At 63.1% G+C, this 25,013-nt stretch overlaps 1 protein-coding gene across 2 annotated transcripts; it reads left to right on the top strand.

Annotated features, from left to right (window-relative positions):
• On the top strand, nt 1-24,096 carry ARHGEF16 (Rho guanine nucleotide exchange factor 16). Of its 2 annotated transcripts, none has more exons than XM_070384465.1 (15): nt 1-93; nt 8,294-8,882; nt 10,670-10,715; nt 11,671-11,840; nt 13,418-13,474; nt 13,893-14,053; nt 16,505-16,657; nt 16,803-16,932; nt 17,687-17,761; nt 18,089-18,181; nt 20,184-20,335; nt 20,517-20,705; nt 21,610-21,683; nt 22,213-22,314; nt 23,312-24,096. In XM_070384465.1, exons 2-15 carry the CDS (start codon nt 8,313-8,315, stop codon nt 23,449-23,451), a joined length of 2,112 nt encoding a protein of 703 aa, XP_070240566.1. In that variant the 5' UTR covers nt 1-93; nt 8,294-8,312; the 3' UTR covers nt 23,452-24,096. The 2 variants fall into 2 exon arrangements, with proteins under 2 accessions (XP_070240566.1, XP_005888902.1); XM_005888840.3 differs by lacking the exon at nt 1-93 and adding an exon at nt 179-366 and having other exon boundaries at nt 23,312-24,095.
• The last annotated feature ends 917 nt before the right edge of the window (nt 24,097-25,013 follow it).

A 25,013-nucleotide genomic window follows, 5' to 3' on the forward strand; every position in this document is an offset into this window, starting at 1 on the left:
CAGACTGGACTCAGAGGCGCGAGCCCGCTCGGCTGCGAGTCACGTGGGCTCCCGCGGGCCAGGTGGGAACAGCGACGCAGGCAGCGCGGCCAGGTACCTGGGGCGCACCCCGCCGTCCCCTCCCACCGCCGGCACTCGGAGCCGGAGCCGCCGGGCGCGCGCCCCGCCCCACCTGGCCACCCACCTGGCGGGGCCGGGGCGCCGCCGCCTCCCGCTGGGCCGCACAGGAAGTGTGGGGGCGGGGACGGGGAGGGACCGAGCGGCCGGACAGAGCGCCGGCCGGGAGCTGCTGCCCGCTGGGGCGCGGAGCCTGGAGGCTGTACCCGCTGACGCGCTCGTAGCTCCGTCCTCCGCCCCGCAGCGCAGGTAAGCCTGGGGGACAGGTGAGAGAGGGAAACGAGTGAGCCTGGGGGACAGGCGAGCCGGGGAAGGGACGGGTGAGCGAGGTGGAGGCAGGGGGTGAGCCTTTGGGAGGGGGCTGGCCCCTTTCCTCACCTTCGCTTTTCCAGAAAGCCCCGCCCCGGGGGCCGCGACACTTTGCGGCTCCCTCCCTCCGCAGTGGCTGCCCAGCGAAGGCAGCGGGAGGGGACAAAGCCTGGCTGGACCTAGAGCTCCTTACCCCACTCCCGGGCTTCAAGCGTCCCAGCTGCCTGCTGCCTTTTCTCCTCTAAGCCCTAGGGGACACTCCTCGCCGTGGAGGGGAACTCTGCCGCCCACTGGGGCATCAGGGCTGAGAGATCCGTAGGAAGACCCTGGGACCTTTGAAAGCAGGTGGAGGGAGGGAGCAAACGACCCTCCCAACTCTGGAGAATCTGTTGCCCAAACCCACTTTGGTACCAAGTGTAGCAGCCCCAAGAATGAGGACTCCTCCTCACCCTGGTGGGCAGAGGGAGGGGATCTGCTCATTCTTGGCTAAGGAGGGTGAGCTTAGGCTCCTGAAGCTGTGGATCCCACTGATCCCAAGACCCCTGTCCTAGCTGCCCAACCTCCGTTTCTGCATCCCGGAAACAAGGATCTGTTTTGAGATTCAGCTGAACCTCAGCTCAACAGGGACCACTTTGGTGGTGGGGGTAACTCCGCATCCGACCTGGGGGTGAACAGTCTGCATCTCTTGGTGTGGGGCCTCAGGGGGTGCTTGTCAGGCCAACCTGTCTACCCTGCAGCCCCATTGACTAGTGCTTGGACGTGAGGGCTCCAGGTCCAAATCCTAGCTCTGGGTCTCCTAAGTTACTTAAGCCCTCTGGCCTCAGTTTACTGTCTGTGAAAGGGGAGCAGTTAGGTGCTGACTCAGCCGAAGCTGGCTCCTCTTTTGGTCGCTGCCCTGACGATGCCCACAGGCTGTAGAAGCCGGCATCACATCTTGCGCACTACCCAGGGCTTCCCCGGGTCCTCCCTGGCACTTGCAGGGGGGAATGGCAAGCTGGCAGAGGCCCCTCCCCCACCGCCTCTTACCTGGGCACCTAGAAGAGAGGAACGTGTGGGAGAAGGGAGCATGCCAGTTCCCCAAGGGCTCTGATTCCCCGCGGGCTCAGGGAGAGGGGGGATTGTCTCTGACCCTGCATGGAGCTTCTCTTCACCTACACGAGAGGAAACCAGGGGCAGAGGTGAGGTGGCGTGACATGGCTTGCCCCGAGACGCCTGTCTGTGCGTGACCCGTTGGGCATGGCACTCACCACGTCTGGGTCCCGGAATTTTAGTTTCAGTTTCTGAATGGATCTCAGCTGCTTGTCTCCTTTGCCTGTGGCAGTTGCCTTGCCCAAAGCCACTGACCACCTGTATCAGCGCCTTTATTTCCAGGGAGAGTCGCTGCTCACCCAGGCGTCCCATTGGGGCGGCGAGGATCTAGGTCAGGACGGGGCCTGGCTCCTTGCCCAGCTCTCCGCTAACTAGCAGCCTGAGCCCAGCAGGTCACATTCCCTCTGCACCTGGTTTCCTTGCCTGGCAGAGCAGGGAAATATCTGCCTTCCAGAAGATCAGTGAGGGGCAAGACACAGGGGGCGTGGAGTATTTGGAGGACGCCTGAGGTCACCTGTCCAGGCTGTCTGTCCAAGTCAGGGCTCTGATTTCTTATCTGGGGCAGCTCAGGGGAAACAGCGTCTGTGCCAGCCAAGCCTGGCACAGGGACCGGGTTTTCGGGGTGGCTGTGTTGAGAGACAGGATGGGAGCCATTGGCCAACCAAGCCAGGAGGGTGGTTTCTGTGATGCCTGTGGTGCCCCAGAGGTGTCACGGGTGCAGGAGGCCCACCACCCACCTCCCGCTGCCAGGCCAAGGGCGGCCAGGAGGGTCTCCCAGCCCCCATGGAGGCGGGTGAATCTCCAGTTAGCTGAGACAGGGTTTCTCTGCCTCATCACCGGGACAGTTTTTCCAGATGATTCCTTGTCGTGGGTGGTCCTGCGCCCTGTAGGGTGTTGAGCAGCATCCCTGGGGCTCTACCTGCAAGAGCCCCCAGCTGTCCCAGCTGCCTTTCAGACAGACCTGTGTGCTGTGTGGTTTGTGAAGCCCAGTCCTGCCCGGATTCCGTGTGACTCCCAGTCTCCAGCCTGGCCAGGCAGAATTACCTGAGCACAAGGCCATCATGGTGGGTCAAGTTTGCCTGAGCAAAGACGGGGTCATGTGAACAGTGCCGGGGAGGCCGAGCCCCGCCTCCCCCCAGGCAGGGTCTCATCAGCCAGACCTAGAGGAAGAGATGCCGCATGGATGGAGGTGCCGTGGTGGCCTCACCCGAGGAGTGGCAGGTCCCATAGTCGGTGCCGTGTGGATCCTGGTGACTGTGAGAGCTCAGTGATCAGAGCCCCAGGCCAGGCAGGAAGGCTGTGCTTCTTCAGGGCAGCCCACAGGATGGTGCTGAGCCTCCTGGGGTCCAGGAATCCCATCTTTCGGGAAGAACACAGGCTCAGGGGGTGCTGGGCTGCAAGGGCCCCTGAGCCAGGCCAGCCTGAAAGGCAGAGTCAGGTCAGGGCCAAGTGTAGCTTAGGACTGGACAGGCTGAGTCAGGTCATCTGAGGCTGCCGGGGACGTCCCCACCTCCATCTTCAGCACCCCAGCCCCCTCCTCCCGACCGAGCCCCACGTGCCCCTTACCCAGCTCTGCATGTACACTGGGACACAGGGAGGCTGTGAAATAAAAGTACTAGTCGCTTAGTCATGCCCAGCTCTTTGCAACCACATGGATTGTAGCCTGCCAGGCTCCTTTGTCCATGGGATGCCCCAGGCAAGAATACTAGAGTGGGTTGCCATTTCCTTCTCCAGGGGATCTTCCCAACCCAGGTTTCGAACCCAGGTCTCCTGCATCACAGGCAGATTCTTTACAGTCTGAGCCACCAGGGAAGGCCCTTACCCACCCACCCCTGCACGAGCACCGGGGACACTCAGAGGCTGCTTAGTGGCACAGGGGGAAGCCACTGCTGTGGTTCCCAGGACCCAAGTGTGGGGGCCTCCCCAAGCCCCCTCTGAGTTGAAGCCAGCAGGGCATCACCTGAGAGGGGGCACACGTGGGTCTGGAGCCTCTGATGGTGCTGCCCTGGCGGATTCTGCTTTCTTGAAGCAAAGTACCAAGCGGGCTAGTTCTTCGCCCAGCTCACCAGGGCCTCTTCAGGGAGACGGGATCCCAGGAGAGGAACAGGAGAGGTGCCCACAATACTAGCATTCACGTGTCAGCTTGGGAATTGAGCCCAGCTGTTTGTGGGGACGTGGACAGGAAGTCATCCCTGCTCCTGAAGGATGCACATGGGGGAACAGAGGGACAGATGGATCACACACAGCCCCCGCCGCCATGGACACTGGTTGGGGAGCTTTCCAGGGATGCCTTTGCTGGGGAGCAGACTTGCCTCTGTGGCTCAAGTGGTTGCTGCAGGGTGTCTGGCCCCTCTCAGCGACATTGTTGCCCAGAGAACATGGCTGGCATTGAGTCTGTGCTCTGGGCCCTCCCCTGTGCTGGCTGCAGGACACCAGGCAAAGGCCAGTATCCAGTGAGAGTGATGAAAGAGAGGCTCTTAGAGCCAGTTGGTTGGAGGAGAAATCCCGAGACACAAACCCAGTAGGGAATCCCAAAGAGCCTGCCAGGCAGAAGCGTGTGCTTGTGTATATGTGCTCATGGGTGTGTGCCCACAGGGCACACAAGTCTCCCACCAGCACTTGCCTGTCTCTTAAATAGAAGCCAATGGGGATGTTGAAACAGCATATGGAATCCTTGAAACGAGAATAGGCTTCTCTGCATCAAGAGCAGGAGAGAACTCTTGGTGGGACCATGAAAAAAAAATTTGGTGGAAGGCAGGAATCTCCCGCAAAGGAGGATGAAAGGCAAAGGAGAGAAGAGGTCTGAAATGAGGGGGAGGTCTCAGCAACAGCTATTCCAGAAAGAGACCAAAGCATCAGAGTTGGGAGAAATGAAAAAAAAAAAAAACAGCACTATAAAACGTGCGGACCTAAAAGAACACGTGAGCCCGTGGCTCAGCGAGTGAACGCGTATCGATGGCTGCGTCCGTCCTGCGAGCAGTAACCACACCATCAGTGACCAGGGCTGGGGAGCCTCTGGTCATGACGAGGACGTGAAGTCAGACCAGTGTCAGTGTCTCACTGGCAGTGGAAGCTGGAAGCCAAGGGAAGAAGGCTTCTCTATTCCTGAATAAAATCATTTCCAGTGGGACTCTCCAGGCACAAAGACGACATTTTCAAAGGTCTCCTCCCATGACCCTGCCTTGGGAAGGTGCCAGGGGGTGGGCCATAGCTCAGTGGGGAGGGAAGGAGGAACGGGGAGGACCAGGCTGCAGGGTAGGGGTCAGAGTGCCCAGCTCCTGCCCTAAAAGCAGGCAGGGGTCGGCCTAGCAAGGGCGGTCTGATGCCTGGATCCCGTGAGCACAGCATCCAGATGCCTGGGGCAGGGGCACTGGAGTGCATGGAGAAAATTAACAGGAGGAAAACCAGCCAGTAAACAAGAGGGAATTATTAATGGGAGGGAGGCTGGGCAGGCCGGGCTAAGACAAACACCCACAGGGTATGGCCGAGCTGGGGCTGGAGCTTCATCCGCTGGGCTGGAAACAGTGGGTGATGCCCACAGGTAGGAGACGGAGAAACAGCAACTGAGCCTTATTTGAAATTGGGAGAAAGCTGAGAAGCTGGGAATGGTGCTTTGTGGCAGGCAGGGTGGGGGTGGGGCATGAGGAGAGGATGCCTGTCTAGGATGATCAGCCTCTCAGTGCTGTTGGACTTTTGACCCTATGCCCAGGTATCTCTGATCAGCTAAACCCAGGGAGGAAGAAGACGGGCCCTGCAATGGCTGCAGCCCCAGGAGCCAGCTCCAGCCGGGCCCAGGCTCTTGGGCTTGTGCAGAGCGGGATTGCAGCCCACACGCCTGGCACAGTGCCCCCCTCCTTCAGGCCTGGGTTCCGGGCTGGTGGCACCCCAGGCCTGTGGGTGCGGCCGCCGTGATTAGAACCCAGGTCACGCCCAGCAGGGGCTGGCCTGACCGGCTCCATCTGGTACCTTCCAGCTCCAGAAGAGACTTTGTCCTCTCCTGGGAGAGGCCGTGCCACTGGCCAGGTCTGGGCCAGGGCTTCAAGGAGGGGTCAGGCTTGGAGCCCGAGATGGGAAGGAGTCGGGGAAGAAGGAAGAATGGGGGCCAGGGCGGGGGTCCACGGGCACCACAGTGTTGGTGCAGGCCTCTCAGTGCCCGCAGTGAGTTTTTATAACAGGGTAGCTGCCCTGCAGTAAATACGCCGTGGCTAGAAAAAAGGACTCAGGGCGTCTCCTGGACACCCACTCAGGTGCATCTGCTGTGTGTGTGTGTGTGTGTGTGTGTGTGTGTATACACTCGCTCGTATGCGTGTGTGCTCAGTCGTGTCCGACTCAAGGACTGTAGCCAGCCTGGCTCCTCTGTCCATGGAATTTTCTAGGCAAGAATACTGGCGTGTGTTGCCATTTCCTAGTCTAATCTGCTTCGTGTGCATAGATGGAAACCTGCATTTCTCAACCAGTCCTGGGTACCAGGAGTACCTGGGTACCAAGTTAACAGGGGAGGCTGACCGGGGGAGGTATGGACCCGCCCACGGCTGCCAGTGCCCAGGGAGGCCTAGGGGGGCTGCCCTCCTCAGCCTGGTGACTCAGAATGTCCCCAGGAATGCGTGGGCCGTCACCCTGCTGTGGGGGTGGCCAAGGCTCCAGGGCCAGCCCCTCCCTGCAGGCCCGGAAGCCTGAGCCACACACGCCTTCCTGGGATGGTCTTAGAGGAGAACCTGTGAGCTGGGGCAGAGAGCGGTGCGGAGAGCCAGGCCTCCAAGGGACGGGGTCCAGTTGTTCCAGCTGCCCCTGTAGGTGGGAGAGGGCAGGAGCTTCTGGGTGAACACCAGGGTCATTGTCCTCCCCAGACCCGCAGGGAAAGTGGCAAGGGATACCGTGGCAAAGCTCTGAGCCGAGGCCGCCCGCCAGCAGGGCCACCTGGGCCGGTGACCTGGATCCTTAGTTCTCCATCCGAAACACGGGCTCCCATCCTTGACTGGCCTTTGTAACTTTAACGTTCAGAAGCTCTACATACATTAATATGAGAAGCGGATGAATGGTGGCTCTCTTTGTTTCCCTTAAAAGTAAACAGGAAAGAATGAAAAGAGCACGTTCCCTCCGTGTGAGGTTCTAAACCACAAGCTGATCCTCTTGAGGCTCATAGATGATCTTCTCTTCAGCACTAGTCATCCCCCCAGCTGTTCGGTGGCCAGGCCCCCATTCAAGCGCTACATGTACAAGCTCCCCGCCCCTCCCAGCAACCTCAGGAAGCAGGGGTGGGGTGATTACTATTGGGCCCACTTTACAGATTTTGAAACCGAGGCACATGGAGCCGCAGGGGGAGGTGACGGCGGCAATGGGAGAGAAGATCCTCAGGATGGATTGGTCAGTGGCCCGAGGCTGGTGCCCAAGAGGCCCAGGGTGTGGCAGATGGCGTGGACCCAGCCACACTGGCTAAATAATGTGCTCCCAGCCAGGATGAGCCAGTCTGTGCTGCAGCAACAAGTAGCTCCATCAAGTGCTTAGATACGTGGGTCCGGGGGCCCTGCTCACCCCAGGCCCGTGGGCTCCATCCCCACACACGTGCCCACCGTCCTTGCTGCAGGGGAAGGCATGGTGGGAATCTTGCGGCGGTTTCTGAAGTTTTCTGCCAGGAGGGACATACATCCTTCTGCTGAGGCCTGGCCGTGGGGGGAGGAGGGAAGCAGGTGTACTGGTGGACAGACAGGACAGAGGGCTGCCTGTTGGGGAGGGGGCGGGCCGCCAGGCCAGCCGAGGGCTGGAGGATGGGGGTGGGTGGGGACGGAGAGGATGAAAGGGCCAAGGTGGGGCAGGCTGCTGGGAGGGACGGGCTGGACCATCTGAGGGGATGTGGGCAGAGCCAGCTGTCCTCAGAGGCACCCAACACAGGCCACAGCGATGCCCAGGGAGCAGCAGTGTGTGCTGGGGCTGCGGGCTCAAGGTCAGAGCTCTGCAAATGTCCCCTCCCTTCTGGGTTCCCGTGCACACGGTGACCGTGCCTGGCAAGACTGGAGACGGACTGTCGGCCCGGTTCTAAGTTCAGAAGCCTGGGAAAGGGTGAGCGTGTCTCGGGGCCCAGGGAAACGTGTAGGTGACGGCCACGGTGGCTTCGCTGTGTGTGGGGCGGAGAGTCAGGGCAGTCAGACAGGCCTGAGTTCAGATCCTGGATCCGTCGCTTCCTGCCCTGTGTCCCGGGTGGGACTGGCCCCAGCCTCCCTGCCCAGTGAGAATGGAGATGTGGTGCCCCTTGGGCTGGATGAGCCCTCACACCTACACCGGCCCCTCAGCCCAGCCTTGAGCACCCCAGGGGGTGTAGCCATGCTGTCTGCTGCAGGCCTCGGGGAAGCCCAGCAGGCAACACTGTTCATCCTTCTCTTGTTGACCATGGGAAATGGTGCCAGGAGGCCAAGTGGCTCTTCCAGTCCGAGTCTTTGGGGTCCCGGGCCACAGACCTGCACTGCCGTGAGCTTACGCCCTGCAGGGGGAGCACAGAGGCCCCACCAGGCCAGCCTCTGTGGTCTGTGTCTACCTGGTCCCCAAAGCTCAGGGAGCCTGTCGTCCATCCGGGTCCCTGCAGGTCTGTGCTGTCCCGAGCTTCCCCAGGTGCCTCTGGCCAGCTGTGTACTGACTTCCATGGGGACTCCTGGAGACTGTGGGCCATGTGACAGCCAGCTCGGCTTCAGGTGGCAAGACCAGCCTTTGAGCACTGGATCCTGGTTGACTATACCCCGGGCTCCGGCTGGATCGGGGCTGCCCTCACCTCCATCCTTTCCCCCAGGGTCCTGCGGCCACTCAGCATGTCCCAGCGGTACTCGGACAGCTCCGTGGAGGAGAAGCTCCTGGAATACCGCTTCCACTCAGAGCTGCGGCTAGATGCCAAGGGACTCCCAGTGGTCCGTGGCTCCCTGCACAGCAGGAGCAATGCCACCTTCCAGCCCGACACCCCGGCACCCCCAGAGCCAGCCCCTGAGTCCCAGGAGCCCAGGACCGTCATCCTGAGCACGCAGAGCCCAGCAGCCCTGAAGATGGGCACACAGCAGCTTATCCCTCGGAGCCTGGCTGTGTCCAGCAAGGCTAAGACCCCGGCCCGCCACCAGAGCTTCGGGGCAGCCATGCTCAGCAAGGAGGCTGCCCGGCGGAACCCCCAGCTCCTCTCGGCCCCCAGCTTCTCCCTGGATGACATGGACTTGGACACAGGTCCTGGAGGGATGCTGAAACGAAACCTGAGGAACCAGTCCTACCGGGCAGCCATGAAGGGTCTGGGGACTCCAGGCGGCGAAGGGGGCCCCATCCAGCTCACCCCCAAGCTCCAGGCTCTGGCTGAGGAGCCTAGCCAGCCTCCTGCTCGGCCTGCAGCCAAAAATAAGGTAGGAGGCCCGTCTCTCTGGTCAGTGGTGGTTGGGGGGAGGTGAGAGGGGGTCTGACCACACCTTCACATCATCATGCGGGTGCTCACTTGCACAGGCTCCTGGAGGGATTCATTCCTGTTAGCCTGATAGGCACTCTATGAACAGAGCATGTATGTCCCCATTTTATAGATGGGGCAGCAGAGGCTTAGGTCAGGAAGTTGAAGGCATCCCTTCTCTCAGCCACAGCGGGGAGCACTGCATGGGGAGGGCCCTCTGAGCCCCAGGAGGGAGCCAGCCTGTCTGGAGGATGGGTTTCAGTGGTGGCTTTGCTGCATCAGCTGGCCTGGGATCTGTCTGCCCAAGGCTTCCCATCGGGGATTCGGGGGAGCTGCTGACAGGTCCAAAGTTGGACGCTGCCCTGCATGCTGTCCCTTGCTGCCCTGCCCAACAGCCAGCTCAGGGCTCCCTGTGCCCAGGGTGCCATCCTGGCTACCTCCTCCACCATGGGCTCCTGTCCAGACTATGAGCACTGGCCCTGATCTGGGAGAAGCCCAGACCATCTGTCAGAACACTGGTGACCCTGCAGGCAGAGGAGAGGGGAGGACCTGAGCCCTTGTCCTCAGGCTAGAGACACCCCTGGCCTGGTGGGGGAGGCGCCCCCGTCATGCCTGCATGAGAGCCTGGACTGCGATTCTCCATACCCGCCTAGGGCCAGGCCTGCGGGGTCTTCCTCTTTCATGCTGGCTTCGTGCCTCCAGCCGACACTTCCTGAGCCCTCAGCCACTGGGTCGACAGGCCCTGGGAGAGCTCCTGGGATGGTGGGGCACAGTGTTATAGGGGCACCGTGTGCTGGGCTAGGGGTTGTCAGGGTGCTGAGAGAGCACAGAGCAGAGGGGTCCCCAGGAGCTCAGGGCCCAGTGGGGAGAGGGGTCCAGAAGAAAAAGGATTAAAGCAGAACCATAGACACAGGGTGGGGGCAGGTATAGGAGGGGCCAAGGCAACAGCAGGCACCCAGACCTGGAGGCGGAAGGCGTGAGGGTGCCAGGTGGGGGTGGGGTGCAGGGTAGCGGGACAGCAGCCAAGTGTGGCTGGGAACACCACGGCCCTGACCAGCATGGAGAGTTTCAGGCCCCAACTTGTTTCAAGAAACCAGCTCCCTTTTTCCTGGAATCCAGGGACCTGTGAGGTCAGGGGAAAAGGATCCTGGACAAGGAGGCGGGCTCAGAGCAGCAGCTGGAGGGTCCAGGCTGTGTGGCCTCAAGACCCCTGCCCACCCCCAATCATCCCTGGAGACCCATGCCCCATCAGCTGCAGGGACCCTAGCCTTTGCTGGGACTGGATGCTCACATGCCAGCCCTGCTCCTCCTGCCTCCTGAGGTCCCAGATCCGTGGGGCATGCGTGCAGCCCCAGCTCCCCACCCAGCGCCCCTCACGGTCATCTAGCCACAGCTGTACTGCCCAGCCTCCCTCCAGGCCTGGTCGTGATGCCCCACTTTCCCGGGCATCCCCCATGTCTGCACGCCTCCACCTCCAGGCAGCCCTCCTGGACCTGCCCAGCCCTTGGTAACCTGCCCTGCCCACTCTGAGCCCCTGTCCCATACTGTCCTGCCTGCCCTGGCCTCTGCTTGGTGGCCCCGCATCCCTTGTGGAGCCGACGTTTATTGAGCATCTTCTGCGTGCCCAGCGGAGCACCTCCCATTGGGGGTGGTGTCATGCTTGGAGTGTGCAGTGGTCTCTGGGGGAGGGAAGCTGTGACCCCCGCCCACCCCTCCGCCCACTGACCACCTGTGTGTCTCTCTGCACAGAAGACGCTGGGGCGGAAACGTGCACACAAGGGCTCCTTCAAAGACGGTGAGTGCAGCCACAAGGCCCCCTCGGACAGCACTGCAGCCAGACTGGGCCGGGGGCTGGTCTCACTGGGGCGTCCGGGGAGGTGGTGAAAGTGTTGGGTGGGATCCCTCCAGGGCCTGGTGGTCCTTCTGGCCCTGCAGCTCTGATAAGCCTAGAAAGTTCCCTTGGACCCTGCCATGCCAGGGATGGGGCAAGGGCAGACAGAGGCCCCACGCTCACTTGCAGGAGCTGCCTGTCGAGCACACTGGGTGCACCAGGCCCTGCCAGTGAGACCAAGGTCTGGGCAACAGTCACACCGTCCACAGGACCCGTGTTGGAGGCTTGGGGCCATGGGTGATGGCTGGGCATGGCAGGGCCCAGAGCAGTGCATTCACCCTGGGTGGGCTGTCTCTGGGACCCCCTGGGAGTTGGAAGGGTAGGTGCCCTCCCAGCCAGGACGTAGCCACTGTTGCGTATGAGAGGCTCCAGCTGGACAGGCCCCTCCTCGAGCCCTAACCTCTGTGGACAGCACAGGCCTGGGCTTGGGAAGGCGTCAGGATCAGACCCCAGGAGAGCAGCAGCAATGCCTTAGGTCTTGGGGCCATATGGGAGGGAGAGGCTTGTCTCAGCCACCACGAGCCGGGCACCTGCCCCGTGGGGCTGCCCTGTACAGCCACTGTGGAGCATTCTCAGCCCCATCCAGTCCCATGCGGCCCCCCGGCCCAGGCCATGCAGTTTGGCCCCTGACCGCTCTGATTTGTCCGCTCAGCCCTGGTCCAAAGGTGTTTGGCACAGGGACGCCCTGGGCTCCCAGCACCGCCATGGGAGCCAGCCGGCCCAAGGGGAACCCGCTCTGGGAGCCCTGCACCACCTGACACTCTCAGGGCCTCCTCGGGGGGACTCGACCTGCAGGTCCCTGAGGGGATCAGACCGCTCAGAGCCCCCAGGCCTGTAGATGATGCGCCCCTGTCCCCAGACCCCCGGTTGTACCAGGAAATCAGGGAGCGAGGCCTGAACACCAGCCACGAATCCGACGATGACTTGCTCGATGAGCCCCCCAGCCCCGAGGGAACCCGGAAAGTGGACGCCCCCATCGTGGTCAAGAGCTACCGGCCCCCCCAGATCACCTGGAGCCAGCTCCCAGAGGTAGGGGCTGCAATGGCAGGGAAAGGCCATGGGTGGTCCTCCCAGTGAAGGGGGAGCTGCCCAGAAGCACCGCATCTGTGCTCCCTTTTCAGGGGCATCTTGCTGGTGCCTCAGAGCTGGCCTGCCCCATGGGGCACCTTCAGGGGGCTACTGGGGGAGAGGTTAGGGGCAGATGTCATCTGTGTATGTGTGACAGGCATCCCACAGGTGAGCTTCATGCCCTCTGCTCCCTGCTCAGGCTGACCTGTAGGGAGCTGTGGGCACAGGGCACCCCTTCCCAGGGCGCTGACCCTGAAATGTGCCTGGAGGGTCCAAGTGAGGAGGCAGGAAGGGAGGGGAAAGGCCAGGCTGAAGCCACGTGCCACTACCAAGCCCCCCACCACCTTCCACATCTGAAATCAGGGTTGGTCCCCTCAAAGCAGGGCGGTGGGGTCTCGGTGGAGAGTATAGCTGAGACAGAGGCCCCAAGCTCTAAGCGGAGAGTCAACTCTCACTCCCCAGGAAGGTGCAGCTGGCCTGGGGCACACAGGCTGCTGCCCCATCCCCTGGGAGCCAAGAAACGGAGCTGCAGGGCGGGCTGTGGGCGCAGTGGGCAGTGGGGTGAGGGCCCCTGGCTGTGGTACAAGTTTCCTCATCCACACCCCGCAGGGCACGAGGCGGGCTGAGGAACCCCGACCACCTACTGAGCTCCACAACACTGCCTGCCGTGGGGTCACTGGCCAGGGAGGGCCCAGGAGGGGGTGGGGTGAGGGCAGACAGCTGAAAAGGGCTGGAAACGCATGTGTGTGCCCACCTGCCCGGGTCCTGTGTGGATGTGACCTCCAGGGTCAGAGCTGGGTCAGGATGCTGCACCCTAGAAGGCCGTCTGAGGTTCTGCTCTCGATCACCTGAGCTCAGGGCATCTCAACCCAGCCTCTGGGCTGAGAAGGGAGTTTGGGACTTACCTTGCCAGCCCAAGCGGTGCTGGCAGCCTCTTCCCAGGCTGGTGGGGAGGAGAGAAGGATCGGGTGGCTCTAGTCCTGTAGTGGGCTCTCCCAACGGTCTGCAGGGACACAGTGGGCATGCTGTGATTGAGCGGGCCACACTCTAGCCAGGGCAGCTATGGGCCAGGGGGCCTGACGGGTGGAGAACAGGGCAGTGCTTCTTGCTGGAACACTGTTAACCCTATCTCCCAGGCCGGGTGCTGACTCTCCTGGCCCAGGTGTGCCTGAGTCGTGGCCCTGCCCCCAGCACGCCCCTCAGCTTTCCCAGGGCTCTTTGCCTCTCTACCACCACCACCTCCAACCTGCCACCCCAGGCAGCTCTGTAGGACAGAGCCCCCTCCCCACTTCCAGTGCCTGCTGGCCTTTCCCTCTGGACACCTATGCTCTCTCTTGGCTGCCCCTGGGCGCTTCCCAGGGGATGTTTCCACAAAGAGGAGAGATGTGGGTGATGGGACTGAGCAGGGACAGGCCAGCTCAGCAGTCCCACTGTGCCGAGCCTTGAAGGCCGGCTCTGCCATCCCCGCTGGCTCTGGTCCGACAAGAGGATGAGCATCTGGGAGGTACATCCTGTGATTCAAGCCTTGCTGTCTGCAGGTGGTGGAGTCGGGCATCCTGGACCAGCTTCCGGCCGAGGAGCGCAAGAGGCAGGAGGTACAGGGTGGGCAGGGGCACCTGCTTCTGACAGCCCAGGCAGAGGCAGGGACAGCAGCCATGGTGATGTCACCTGTTCACTCATTGCCCGCCTCCTGGTACCAATGATGGCTGATGCCCTGGGCATGGTGAGGGTTGGGAGTGACTACCATTACCCACTTTCCACACGAGGGTGGGAGTCCTTCCCAGAGTGCAAACCCAGGAGAGTGGCTCACCACCTGCCCCCCGCCCCGACAGCTGTGCTGACAGCCCCACCCAGGTCCTGTCCAGGGGGCCCAAGTCCTGCACCCTCATCATATCCCCACAGCCTGAGTGCTTGTCACCAACACACCCTGGACCAGGCCCCCTGTGTGGTGGGGTGGCTCCGGGCAGGGCCAGGGGGCACGGCTGCCCCACATCCGCTCTGCTCTCACCCCAGGCCATCTTCGAGATCCTTACGTCCGAGTTCTCGTACCAGCACAGCCTTGGCATCCTGGTGGCTGAGTTCCTGCAGTCCCGGGAGCTGCGGGCGACCATGACCCAGATGGAGCACCACCATCTCTTCTCCAACATCACAGATGTCCTGAGTGCCAGCCAGAGGTGAGGCCCGGCCCGGCACCCTGGCAGTGGCCCAGGCTCTCAGGAGGGTGGGAAGGCCAGGACTCCGAGTGACCCTGGTTTGCAGTGTGGATGGACCTACCATCTGGTCTGGAGCTACCTTGCAGGGGCAGGAAGCACAAGAACCTCAAGGGCCCTGCGGCCACCAGGAGCTGGCCCCAGGGCACACGGACATAGAGGGCCAATGATGAGGCATGAGATGCCTGCAGAGTGGAGCAGGCCGGGGCAGCTTTGAGTTGCAGCCCCGGGTCATATTCCACAAGGAGGCGTCTGGGGCCCGGCCCAGGGCTCTGGTTGCAGGGCTGGGAGGTGGAGGGGCCGGCTGTGCAGCTGCAGGCCTGCCTGGGCCTGTTTGTGTGTATGTGCGTGTGTGGCAGCAAGTCTGTGTGTGTGTGTGTGTGTTTACTTCCGTGGAGGGTGAGGTCCAGTCAGCACCCATGTGGTCCAGCCCCGCACTGCCCTGCATCCTAGGCAACCCCATCACACCCTCTGCAGTCTCCCTGAGCTCAGCGTCCTCTCCCTAACCTAAGGGGTGGGTCCCACACCTGCCCCCTTGCAGACAGGGGCAAAGTGTGGGAAATGATCAGGTGCTGGACCCACCTCACTGAGCACCCCAGTCTGCTGCCCCAGGGCCCCCATGGAATCCAGGGCCGTCTCGTCCCTGGGATGGCACTCCCCGCAGGACTCCAGTGACTGGCCATGGGAAGTCTGAAGCCCCTGACTCAGTGAGGTCCTGGGGTGGGCTGCCCCCTCCTGCAGCTCTGACCTTTGTCCTGTGTTCCTGAGCGTGGTGGGGCTGAACACATGGACCCTGCTCTCTCTGCCCTCCACAGACCCCGGGCTCCATCCCTGCCCCCTAGTGGGGTGTCCCGGCCTCCCTGACCCCCTGACCTGGCCCTGGTAGCTCTTAGCCACTCCCAGTGGCCTCCCCAGAAACTGGCTGTTTGGGGTCAGCTGCTAAGGGCCAGCTCTCCCAGACTTTTCTCGGGGTCACCTGTGAGAGGTGCTGACCAGTGTGGGCTGCCTGTGCACACACGTGTGTGTGTGGTCCTGCATCCAGGCAGCCAGGCCTCCCTCTCGGGGCAGGATCTAGGGGTGGGGGTCCCCATCTGCCCCAAGTGGGGATTCTCAGAATGCTCCCACTTACAGGAAGGGCAGCCCCTTCATGAGTGGAGGGTCAGGCTGGGGCCCAGTGAGTGGGGGCCTGAGGACCCCTGCCCACCTCCAAGCCAGGCCTCATTCCCCCTCCCTGAGACCCTCACCAGGCTTACCAAGGATAATAAGAGTCCAGGGCCCCAGGGCAGGGGGCCACAGATTGGTGCGGTTTCCTATCCTCCGGGATGGACGGACCTGTCACAGGTCCTGGGTGGGGCTGCTGGGGGCTCCTTGGTGTCCTCAGAATTGGAGCCTGGGCCCTCCTCCCTACCCTCTCCCTGCTTCCCTCACTCACCCTGGGAGGATGGTAAGGACCCTGCTGGACTGGCTGCCTGGGCCTGGTGGCTCCCCACAGGGGTGAGGGCCAGCCAGCATCCCCGTGTGGGGCAGGTCTTGGCTCAGGACTCTGCTCTCTGCCCTCAAAGGTCAGCTGGCTGTCTTATCTCCCAGACGCCGCCCCAGCTGGTCCCGGCAGCCCCGCTCAGCAGGCTCTAAGAGTCGATTGCGGGTAGAGAAGATCATAGCTTGGAGCCTGGGGTTGGTCCGAGCAACTGGCATGGGAACGGGCCTTGGGACAAAGAGCTTTGCTCAGGGGCAGAGCTCTTGGGGTGGGAGGCCCCTAGCTGCCTTGGCCAGGATCTGGTCATGTGATGAGGCCTTGGGGTCCAGTATCTTCTGGCTGTGCAGGGTGCACCCGAGGCTTCAGCCAGCAGCTGACACCCCCAGTGACCCAACGCGGGTCCAGCCAGGCCCAGCCACGAGGCAATGGCTGCCTGTGGGAGCGAAACCCTAGGCAGCCCTGGGTCAGCACCGGCCAAACTCATTTATCTTCATCTCCCTCCCTGAGTCCTGGGTTACGGATGAGCTTCAGCAGGCAGCCCAGCAGGAATTGGGGTTTGTAATCACCTGCAAGGAGCAGAACCCCTGCCCCAGCCCTGAGCTGGGCAGAGGGGGCCAGGCCTCCAGGCAGATGTGGGCAGTTCTGACCCAAGTCCCAGGGAATCAAGTCAAAGCAACAAGTTCTTGGTCATACCTGTCTGCATCCCATGATGCCAATTAGAATCTGTGCCAGAATCTCGCAGGGAGTGGCCTTGGATTTGGCCGTGGGTATATGCCCAGTTATTTCAGGTTTAAGGAGCAGATCTGGGGTTTTCCCAGGAGCGCCTTGGGCAGCCAGCCCACTCGGTGCGCACTGGTGCTCCTGTGTGCGTGTGTGTGCACGCGCGCGTGGCCATGGACAGACCAGCAGCTCCTGGCCCCCCACCCCCACCCCCGCAGATTCTTCGAGGACCTGGAGCGGCGGCACAAGGCGCAGGTGTGCGTGGAGGACATCAGCGACATCCTGGAGGAGCACGCGGAGCATCACTTCCACCCCTACATCTCCTACTGCTCCAACGAGGTCTACCAGCAGCGTGCCCTGCAGCGGCTGACGTGAGCTGGCCCCGGGTCCGCAGGGTGGGAGGGGGCCCCGGGAGGAGCAGACCCCTTGCCTCCAGCTTCTGCGGCTTCCCTCCGATTCCTGTTTCTGGACCAGCCACGCCACCCACTGCAGCTGAGACCCCATTCTCTGTTGCAGAAACAGCAACGCCACCTTCCGGGAGGCCCTGCGGGCAATCGAGCAGCGGCCAGCATGTGGGGGTCTGCCAATGATTTCCTTCCTGATCCTGCCCATGCAGAGGGTCACCCGGCTGCCCCTCCTGACCGACGTGAGTGCACAGCCCTGGCCCCAGCCTGGCATCGCTCCTCCTGACCTCACTGAGTGTCTGTTATACATGATTATGAAGACAATTATAAGACGACTTTAACTGCCATGGTGACCATAGCTGCCCACAGAGCTCTCTCTGCTGGGAGCTGCTCCAGCACTCGGCGGGTTTTGGTCACTTCCTTGGTGGGTCACGGGGTGCCTTCACGTCCTGAGTCTGATTTGGTGTCCCCCAGACCCCTGCTGAGCGTCAGTCCAGGGTTGTGGCTGCCTCCTACCCAGAGCCCCTCGGTCAGTTGTCCTGTGTGGGCTCACCATCCGTCACCATCCCCAGGGGCTCCCTGGAGTGGCTCATGCTCTGAGATGCCAGCTCATGGGACAGAGGGGTTCGTGGGGGTGAAAGCCACACAGGCATACCTAGGTACACAGGTGCACACTCACGGCAGGCACAGTGTGCCTGCACACGTGCACACAAGGGCCCTGCTGAACTCAGAGAGGCGGCCTGTAGCCCGTGCTCCGTGGGTCAGTGTCCCAGGCAGACAGGATATCAGACCCTCCGGGGCCCTCTGGGACATGGAGAAATAGAGGCCTCCCTGCTGGATGAGGACAGCCAAGGACTGAAGGGATGGGGCCTGGCAGGAGCCCTCTGAGTGTCCCCAAGGTCTGGCACAGGTAGGGGAGCCCCTGCCCCAGGGAGGCCGCTGAGCCAGGGTACAGGAGGCTGCTCGTGGCTTCTCATGGATGGTGTCTTCCTGCAGACACTCTGTCTCAAGACACAGGGCCACCCCGAGAGGTACAAGGCAGCCAGCCGTGCGCTCAAGGCCATTAGCAAGGTGAGGAGGGCCCAGGGGTGGGGATGGGGGTGGTATATGAGGTGGGGGCCCAGCCCAGCCTGATGGCAGAGACCCTGAGGGTGGGGCAGGGAGGGTTTCCAGGTGGTCCCTCCCAAGCTTCTTGAGTGCTGGTGGGGAAACTGAGGTCCAGAAAGAGTGGAGCTCACACAGTCAGTGGGCCTAGGCAGGACGGGGACTAGGGCAGCCATGAGGGCCAGCACCGTGGGTAGCCAGGCCAGGCTGGATGAGGGGTGGGAGTGGGGTGCCAGGCCATGGCAGCCCATGGCAGCGGCCCGCAGCAGCTGCTCTCCCGTGCACACCCTGCAGCTGGTGAAGCAGTGCAACGAGGGCGCCCACAAGATGGAGCGCACAGAACAGATGTACACGCTGCACACACAGCTGGACTTCAGCAAGGTCAAGGTAGGTGCGCCCAATCCCGCCCCGGCCCAGGCCCTGCTCTGAGGTCAGGGGTCACCGTCCCCAGCTTGCAGGCTGGAGACAGGCTTCTGGGGGTGACCCCCACCCCTACCGTGAGGCCTGGGACTGAGCTCTGCCTCTGCCTCTCCAGCCCCTTCCCCACCTGAGAGCGGCCCCTTTGGCCACAGGGCCCAGCTCCAACTCTCCTGCCTGAGGCTGGCCGGGCGGGCGGATCTCTCTCCAGCCTGTGCCCCCACCCCCAGGGCTGCAGGAGCAGAGGGCAGACCCGGCGGCTGAGTCGGGGGAGCTGGCAGGCCCAGTTGCAGGGCTCACCCTGGGCCAGGGCTCCTTGTCAGCTGCGCTGGAAGCCAGGGCTGGATGACCTCAGAGCCACTCAGGCTTCCCTGTCCCTGGCGGGTCTGGAGGTCTGGTGGTGGAGGTCTCAGCAGCCTACAGTGCCTCCCAAGCAGGCAGAGCTCAGAACTCTGCCCCCACAGCTCCCCACCAGCCCACAGACTAGCCGTCCTTGTGTGGTCCAGGGGCTGCCCTAACTGCTGCCTTTGGCAGTGGGAACTGCTGGCTGGAATCAGGGCCTGAAGGCAGCCTCTGCCCGCCACACACCACCCCCCCCACCCTCGCCAACCCGATACTGACCTTGATGCTCTACCCCAGCCTGTCTGTCTGCAGCAGAGCCCTGCGGGCAAGGTGGGGTGGGCAGAAGACTCAGAGGGAGCCTGGGGCAGCTCTGTGGGTGGGGCCTCGGCTTATCATCAAGCAGACTGAGCTGCTGACCTCCAGTCTGCAGAGGCAGCCAGATAGGCTGGAGCCGGATGGGAACCCGCCATGGGCAGGCGGGAGGACTGCGGAGCCATGGAGGGGGGACACGGAGGCTCAGACAAGGGCAGCAGGCTCCTTGAGGGTGGGTCAGGGTGGGCTTCACAGAGGAGGCATTTGAACCTTTGGCTGAGGTCCTGATCCTCTCTGCGGCCGGGCAGCAGAGATCATGTTTGGAGTGAATATGTTCCCGACCAGAGCAAAGACCCAGACTCAGGCCAGGCTGACCCCTGAGCGGGGCTCTTACCCCCTACCGCCATCTCTCAAAACTGGAGGGCTTGGGGGCAGGGGAGCAGCGAGCCCAGGTTGGGGCGAGGGGGCTCAGAGCCCCCAGAGGGGTGGGGTGTGGGTTGGGGCATGTCTGGGGAGCAGAGGCTGGTGGGCAGGCTCTCCCAGCTCCCCGCAACCACCCTCCTGCAAAGTCTTCTCTGTCTGCCTCTCCCCATCTCTCTCTAGCTTAGCAGGCCAGAGCGTCGGTGCTGGCCATGTTGGCGTGAGACCCATGTGGGCAGGGGCGAGGTGTCCTGCCCGCCTGTGCCTCTCACATGTCCCCCTTAGCCCAGCCTGTTCTCTAGGCCATGGAGGGGGAGGAACTTCATTTACAGGAAAGGCCCCTGGACACCAGATGTGGTCCTGCACATCAGGGGCTCCTTGCAGTCTGCATAGGTGCGGCCAAGCCTCCTGGTTCAGGGGGGCCTTCGGCAGGTGCCCAGTGGGCCCCTAGGCCTGGCTGGAGGCAGGGCAGGTCTATCCTGGGTTGCTGGGTAGGATCTGGATCCTGGCCTGGCACAGAGCTGCTGCCCCATGGGGCTCCTGTCCGCAGACTGAATGGCCCTTTGTTTGAGGCCTGGATATTTGCTCTCCCTTCCTTGATCCAGCCCCAGGGAGGCCTGGTCACCCTGTTCTCAGAGGCAGGGCTTTGTCCCCTCAGCTGCATATCCCTGCCCCCCAGGATTCATCCCAGGAGCCCCTGTGAGACTCGCCCCAATTCTGCGTTGCCCCCTAGTCCCTTCCTGCCCCCTAGGACTCACCCCATCTCTGCCCTGCCCCCAGTCCTTTCCTGCCCTGCCTCAGGACTCACTTCAACTTGGCTCTGCCCCCCAGTCCCTCCCTGCCCCCCAGTCCCTCCCTGCCCCCCCAGGACTCACCCCATCTCCGCTCTGACCCCCAGTCCCTCCCACTGATCTCTGCCTCCCGATGGCTGCTGAAGCGCGGGGAGCTCTTCGTAGTGGAGGAAACCGGGCTGTTCCGGAAACTCGCCAGCCGGCCCACATGCTACCTGTTCCTATTCAATGACGTCCTGGTGGTCACCAAGAGGAAGAGGTGGGCCCCACCCCTGGGTGCCAGGCTGCATGGTCCTAGGATGGGGAGCAGTTAGCAGCTGTGGCCTTGGAGCCAGGGAGGTGGGCTGGGGCCAGCCCTTGGGAGCATCCTTCCGACTACCTGGCCCTCAGGCTGCCCACAGACCCCTGCAGCATCTGGCCAGCCACCTGTCTCCCTACAGCGAGGATAGCTTCATGGTCCAAGACTATGCCCAGGTGGACCACATCCAGGTCCAGAAGATGGAGCCCTCAGAGGCCTCTCTGCCGGGGGGCGGCAATCGCGGCTCCTCTGTTCCACACCCCTTCCAGCTGATCCTCCTGCACAACAGCGAGGGCCGCCAGGAGAAGATCCTGCTGTCCTGCGACTCCGCGTAAGACGGGAGGGCTTCCTGGAGGCGGGGGCGACCCTGAGAGCTCCGTGGGGATGGAATGCCTGATCCAGGGCTCCCGGGTGCTGCACTGTGCCAGGGGCAGCCCAGTTTTCATGTAGTTCACTCTCCTGCAGTTGGGGAGGAGATGCCAGGTGCAAAATGTGCGAGTGAACAGTCCTTTTTGTCCACGGGGGTGAGGACTAAGGGGAAACAGGCAGGGAAGGGGGGGGTGCCCAGTGGGGGCCCTGGGGAAGGAGCTCCAGCAGACCCAGGAGCACAGCAGGGCTGCAGCAAGGGTGGGGGCCGTGGGGGGGCAATGAGGTCAGAACAGTGCGGGGACCAGCGCACAGAGAGGTACTGGCCACGTCTCCACACCTCCACCAGCAGGGCCCCTTCCCAGGAGGGAAGCCGAGGCTCTATTTCCAACAGCAGACTGACAGGGTGGCAGGGCATTCCAGACTAGTGCCAGGAAACAGGGTAGCCTGGGTTGTGGGGGTGCAGCCGCTGCCCAAGTCTGTGGCCACAGGCAACTGAGCTGGAGTGGACTGGCCCGTAAAGCTGTTTCCCAGCCCCGGCCCTGCCTGGCCCCAGGTCAGCCTGCCCCAGAGGAGGCCTGCATGCCGCTCCTTCCTGAGTCTGACTTCCTGCACCTTGGCCCCAACCCAGCTCAGTGGGTTAGGCCGACCAGGGAGGCCACCCACTTACACCTCCCACTCAGGGTTGGCTCACCAAAGGGCGCCCGGGCAGCATAAACCTTCATCCCACTGCCTTCACACCTCGAAGGCTGTGGGGGCTCAGGGACCCCCATCTTCCCACCATGTCACACTGGCTGGGGGGCGTGAAGCAGAGGTGATCAGCTGGTGGAATCAGCCTCGGGCCTCACTCATGGGCCCTCTCCCCCCAGGAGTGACCGTGCGCGGTGGATCACGGCGCTCACGCAACGGGAGAGGCAGGCACGGGGCCCCCCAAACAAAGGAGGTGAGAGCCTGCCCCTGCAACCAGCAGGGCTCACAGCCCCTTCCCTGCCCGGGGGCTGGGGTCAGTCTGGAGTGAAGAGGTGCTGTCCAGCCCCCCAGTCCACCCCACAGCCTGCCCCAGGGTGACCTGCCAGGTGGGGGCCCTACCCCAGGTACGTGTGTGTCCATCTGGGCACACAGACCCAGCACTGGCTCAGGACCTCGTCCTCCCGGCTGCCAAGTGACCAGGGAAACTGAGGCCAAGGAGCTGGAGTGGACTGGCCCGTAGAGCTGTGTCACAGCCCCGGCCCTGCCTGGCCCCTGAGAAGCCTGGAGCGCCCTCTGCTGGTGTTGAAAGTGAGAGCAGCAGGTCCCACAGCCTCAGGAGGGGTCCCAGCTTTAGCGGAGGAAAGCTGCCCGGTGACCATGCGCTGGGACACCTGGGGGCCGCCGGGCTCCACCGAGACCAGGCCACAGGGGGTGTGTTGGGACAGAAACCCTGCCCACCCTCTCCCTGGAACAGTCCTGCCGCTGATGCCTGCCTTCCCCAGACCTACTCCAGGTGGAGATCACTAAGGCCTACCTGGCCAAGCAGGTGGACGAGATCACACTGCAGCAGGCGGACGTGGTCTTGATCCTGGAGCAGGAAGATGGTGAGCACAGGGTGATGGGCCTAGGAGGTCTTGGGGGGGTCGATGGGCCTGGGGGGGTACACGGGGTGGGGGAGATGGGCCTGGGGGTGCACGGGGGGGTGATGGACCTAGGGGGTGCATGGGGGGCGATGGATCTGGGGGGGTTCACGGCGTGGGGCGATGGATCTGAGGAGGGTGCACGGTGGGGGAAATGGACCTGGGGCATGCATGGGGGACGATGGGCCTGGGAGGGTGCACAGAGGAGGGAGATGGACCTTGGGGTGCAAGGTGTTGGGGAGATGGGCCTGGGGGTACATGGGGGGACAGTGGGCCTGGGGGGATGCATGGGGGGAGATGGGCCTGAGGCTGTACATGGGGAGGGGGAGCAGTGGGCCTGAGGGCATTCATGGGGGGCAATGCAATGGGCCTGGGGGGTGCATGGGGTGTGATGGGCCTGGGGGCTGTACACGGGGTGGGTGATGGGCCTGGAGGGTGCACAGGTGGGGGACAGTGGGCCTGGGGTTTGCCTGGGGCAGGCAGAGAGGAGGGGCTGGCAGGCTGGTACTGAGTGAAAGTCTGAGAACCCTGCCCACAGTCCAGAGCACACTGGTGTGGGCAGCTGCCCCAAGACCCCTAGAGAAGCAAGCACTTCATGGGCTCACACTGGGCCCAGGGGCCCCTTCAACAGCCTCCCTCAAGGATATCTTCACATGAATCAGTCTCGGGCTCGGAAGTGGGTTCCTGGTCACTCTGTGTCCTAAGCAGGAGATTAGCCCCTGCGAGCAGCTGCTCAGGACGGGCCAGGTTTGTTGGAGTGAGCTCAGCGCCTGAGGCCAGTGTCGGGGCCGAGCACCTGCTGGAAGACCAACTGTCTGCGTGACCTTGAGCAAGGCCACTGATTTGGGGCAGGGTCAGCTCCAAGGGATGCCTGACCCTGGCATCTTCTGGGACGGTAGCTCTGAGGGCTGAGGACCCGACTTAGGGGCCCCGCCCTCACCTGCCCGGTGTCTGGATCCAGGATGGCTCTATGGCGAGAGGCTGCGGGATGGAGAGACAGGCTGGTTCCCCGAGGACTTCGCCCGGAGCATCACCAGCCGCGTGGCCGTGGAGGGCAACGTGCGCAGGATGGAGCGGCTGCGTGTGGAGACGGACGTGTAGCTGGGTCTGCCGGCACCTCGCCAGGCCGGGCTGCGGCCGTGCAGCGTCAGTCCACACTCCATCAAGCGGCCCCGCCTGTTCCTGGGGAGTGCGGTGGGCTGGCCCCTGGGGCCTGAAAGGCCCAAGGCCCTGTAGGCTGCAGCATGGGCTCTGGACACTTCCAAGGAGGATGGTCACGCGTCCTCGGGGGAGCTTCCTCCAGGGCAGCTTCCTCCAGGCGAGCTCAGGAGCCATGCCAGCCCTGGCCCCAGGCTGTGTCCCCGGGAGGAGCTCTCCTGACCTGCTCACTGGCCTCACCCTCCCCCAGCTCCTAGCTGCCCCGTCCTGTCCCCCGTACCCCCAGGGGGCAGTGAGGCGGTGGGTGTGTGATCGAGGCAGATGGCCCTGAGAAGAGCGGGAATCACCTGGAGGGATCTCCCTCCCACGCCTGTCCTGCCCCAGCCTAAATGCCCAGGGCTGCCCCGTGTTCCCAGAGGTGGGCCAACTGGAGGAGGTGACCCTGCGGTGCCAGCACTGAAGTTGTGACCTTGAGGCATTAAAGTATTTCTTTAACATCTGGATTTGCACATTTGTGAGCCCCAGCAAAGGCTACAGCAGTCCCTGCAAAATTCCCATGGGCCGGAACTGGGCCCCCTGTGTGTGGTCACCTGTGCTGGGCTCCGGGAGCTTGTCTGGGCCCACATTCATGGTCACCCTGTGCCATCCTTGGCCCTGCCCATCTGTCCACCTGGAACATCTTAGGTAGGGCCATTCCCAGGAAGCCCCTTGAAGCTGAGCCTGTTCAGTGGGTCTGGGGACTCAGGGACATGGCAGAACCTGTGGCAGAGCCCCACTAGGGTGTCCCCTCATCCCTCACCTCCCTTAATGGCCCCACTTCTCAGCCAGTCTGCTCGCCAAGGACCCCCTGGTACTTGCAGGTGGGTAGAGGTGTACTGGCCTGGCCTCGGGGCAGGGGGAGAAGTGTCCTGCTCCCCAGGAGAGGGTGATGGCCAGCTGGTGGCAGGGTGCTGCTGGGCTAGGTGCGAGAAGGATAGGTCCACTCTCCTGGGAAGCCCCCTGCCAGCCCTCCCAGTTCCCAGCCCATGCCCAGTGCTTCTCTGGGCCCTGCCAGTGCTGTCCTTGGGGTGGAGGCTCCCAGTGTTCTGACGATCTGCCAGAGCCCTGCTGGGGCCCTGTCGTCCTTATGACAGCCGGGGTGTGGATCCCTGGCGCGACCAGAAGAGGGTGACTGGGGGAGACCCGCCCTCTGTCCCTTCCATCCATCCCTGGGGCTGGCTGCAGGAGGAAGGCCGGCAGTGGCCTGAGCAGGGTGGAGCTCATCCGGGCCCCGCCCACAGAACCTCGTGGTTGGGGTGTTCCACACCAGGAGGGAGGGGCAGCTCCTTCCTTTAACCTCCAAGGTGACCTGCCCGGCCTCCAGCAGCTGAAAGGGGGCCTCCGGCAGCTGGAAGGGCCGTCCTGAGCAGGGCATCTGCAGGATGGTGTGGGGCCAGGCTCAGTGTGAGAGGCATGATCATGGGGGGAGGGGTCACCAGAGATCAGGCCCAGCTCCTCCCCCTTGG

Source organism: Bos mutus, chromosome 16, assembly GCF_027580195.1.
Source record: "Bos mutus isolate GX-2022 chromosome 16, NWIPB_WYAK_1.1, whole genome shotgun sequence".
In the NCBI taxonomy this organism is placed as follows: domain Eukaryota; kingdom Metazoa; phylum Chordata; class Mammalia; order Artiodactyla; family Bovidae; genus Bos; species Bos mutus.

Excerpts from the sequence above, each read along its gene's own strand:
- ARHGEF16 (XM_070384465.1), top strand. The coding sequence starts at position 8,313 with ATGTCCCAGCGGTACTCGGACAGCTCCGTGGAGGAGAAGCTCCTGGAA. Across the intron at positions 13,475-13,892 it reads AGGAGCGCAAGAGGCAGGAG|GCCATCTTCGAGATCCTTAC; the intron begins GTACAGGGTGGG and ends CTCTCACCCCAG. Across the intron at positions 20,336-20,516 it reads GTGGTCACCAAGAGGAAGAG|CGAGGATAGCTTCATGGTCC; the intron begins GTGGGCCCCACC and ends GTCTCCCTACAG.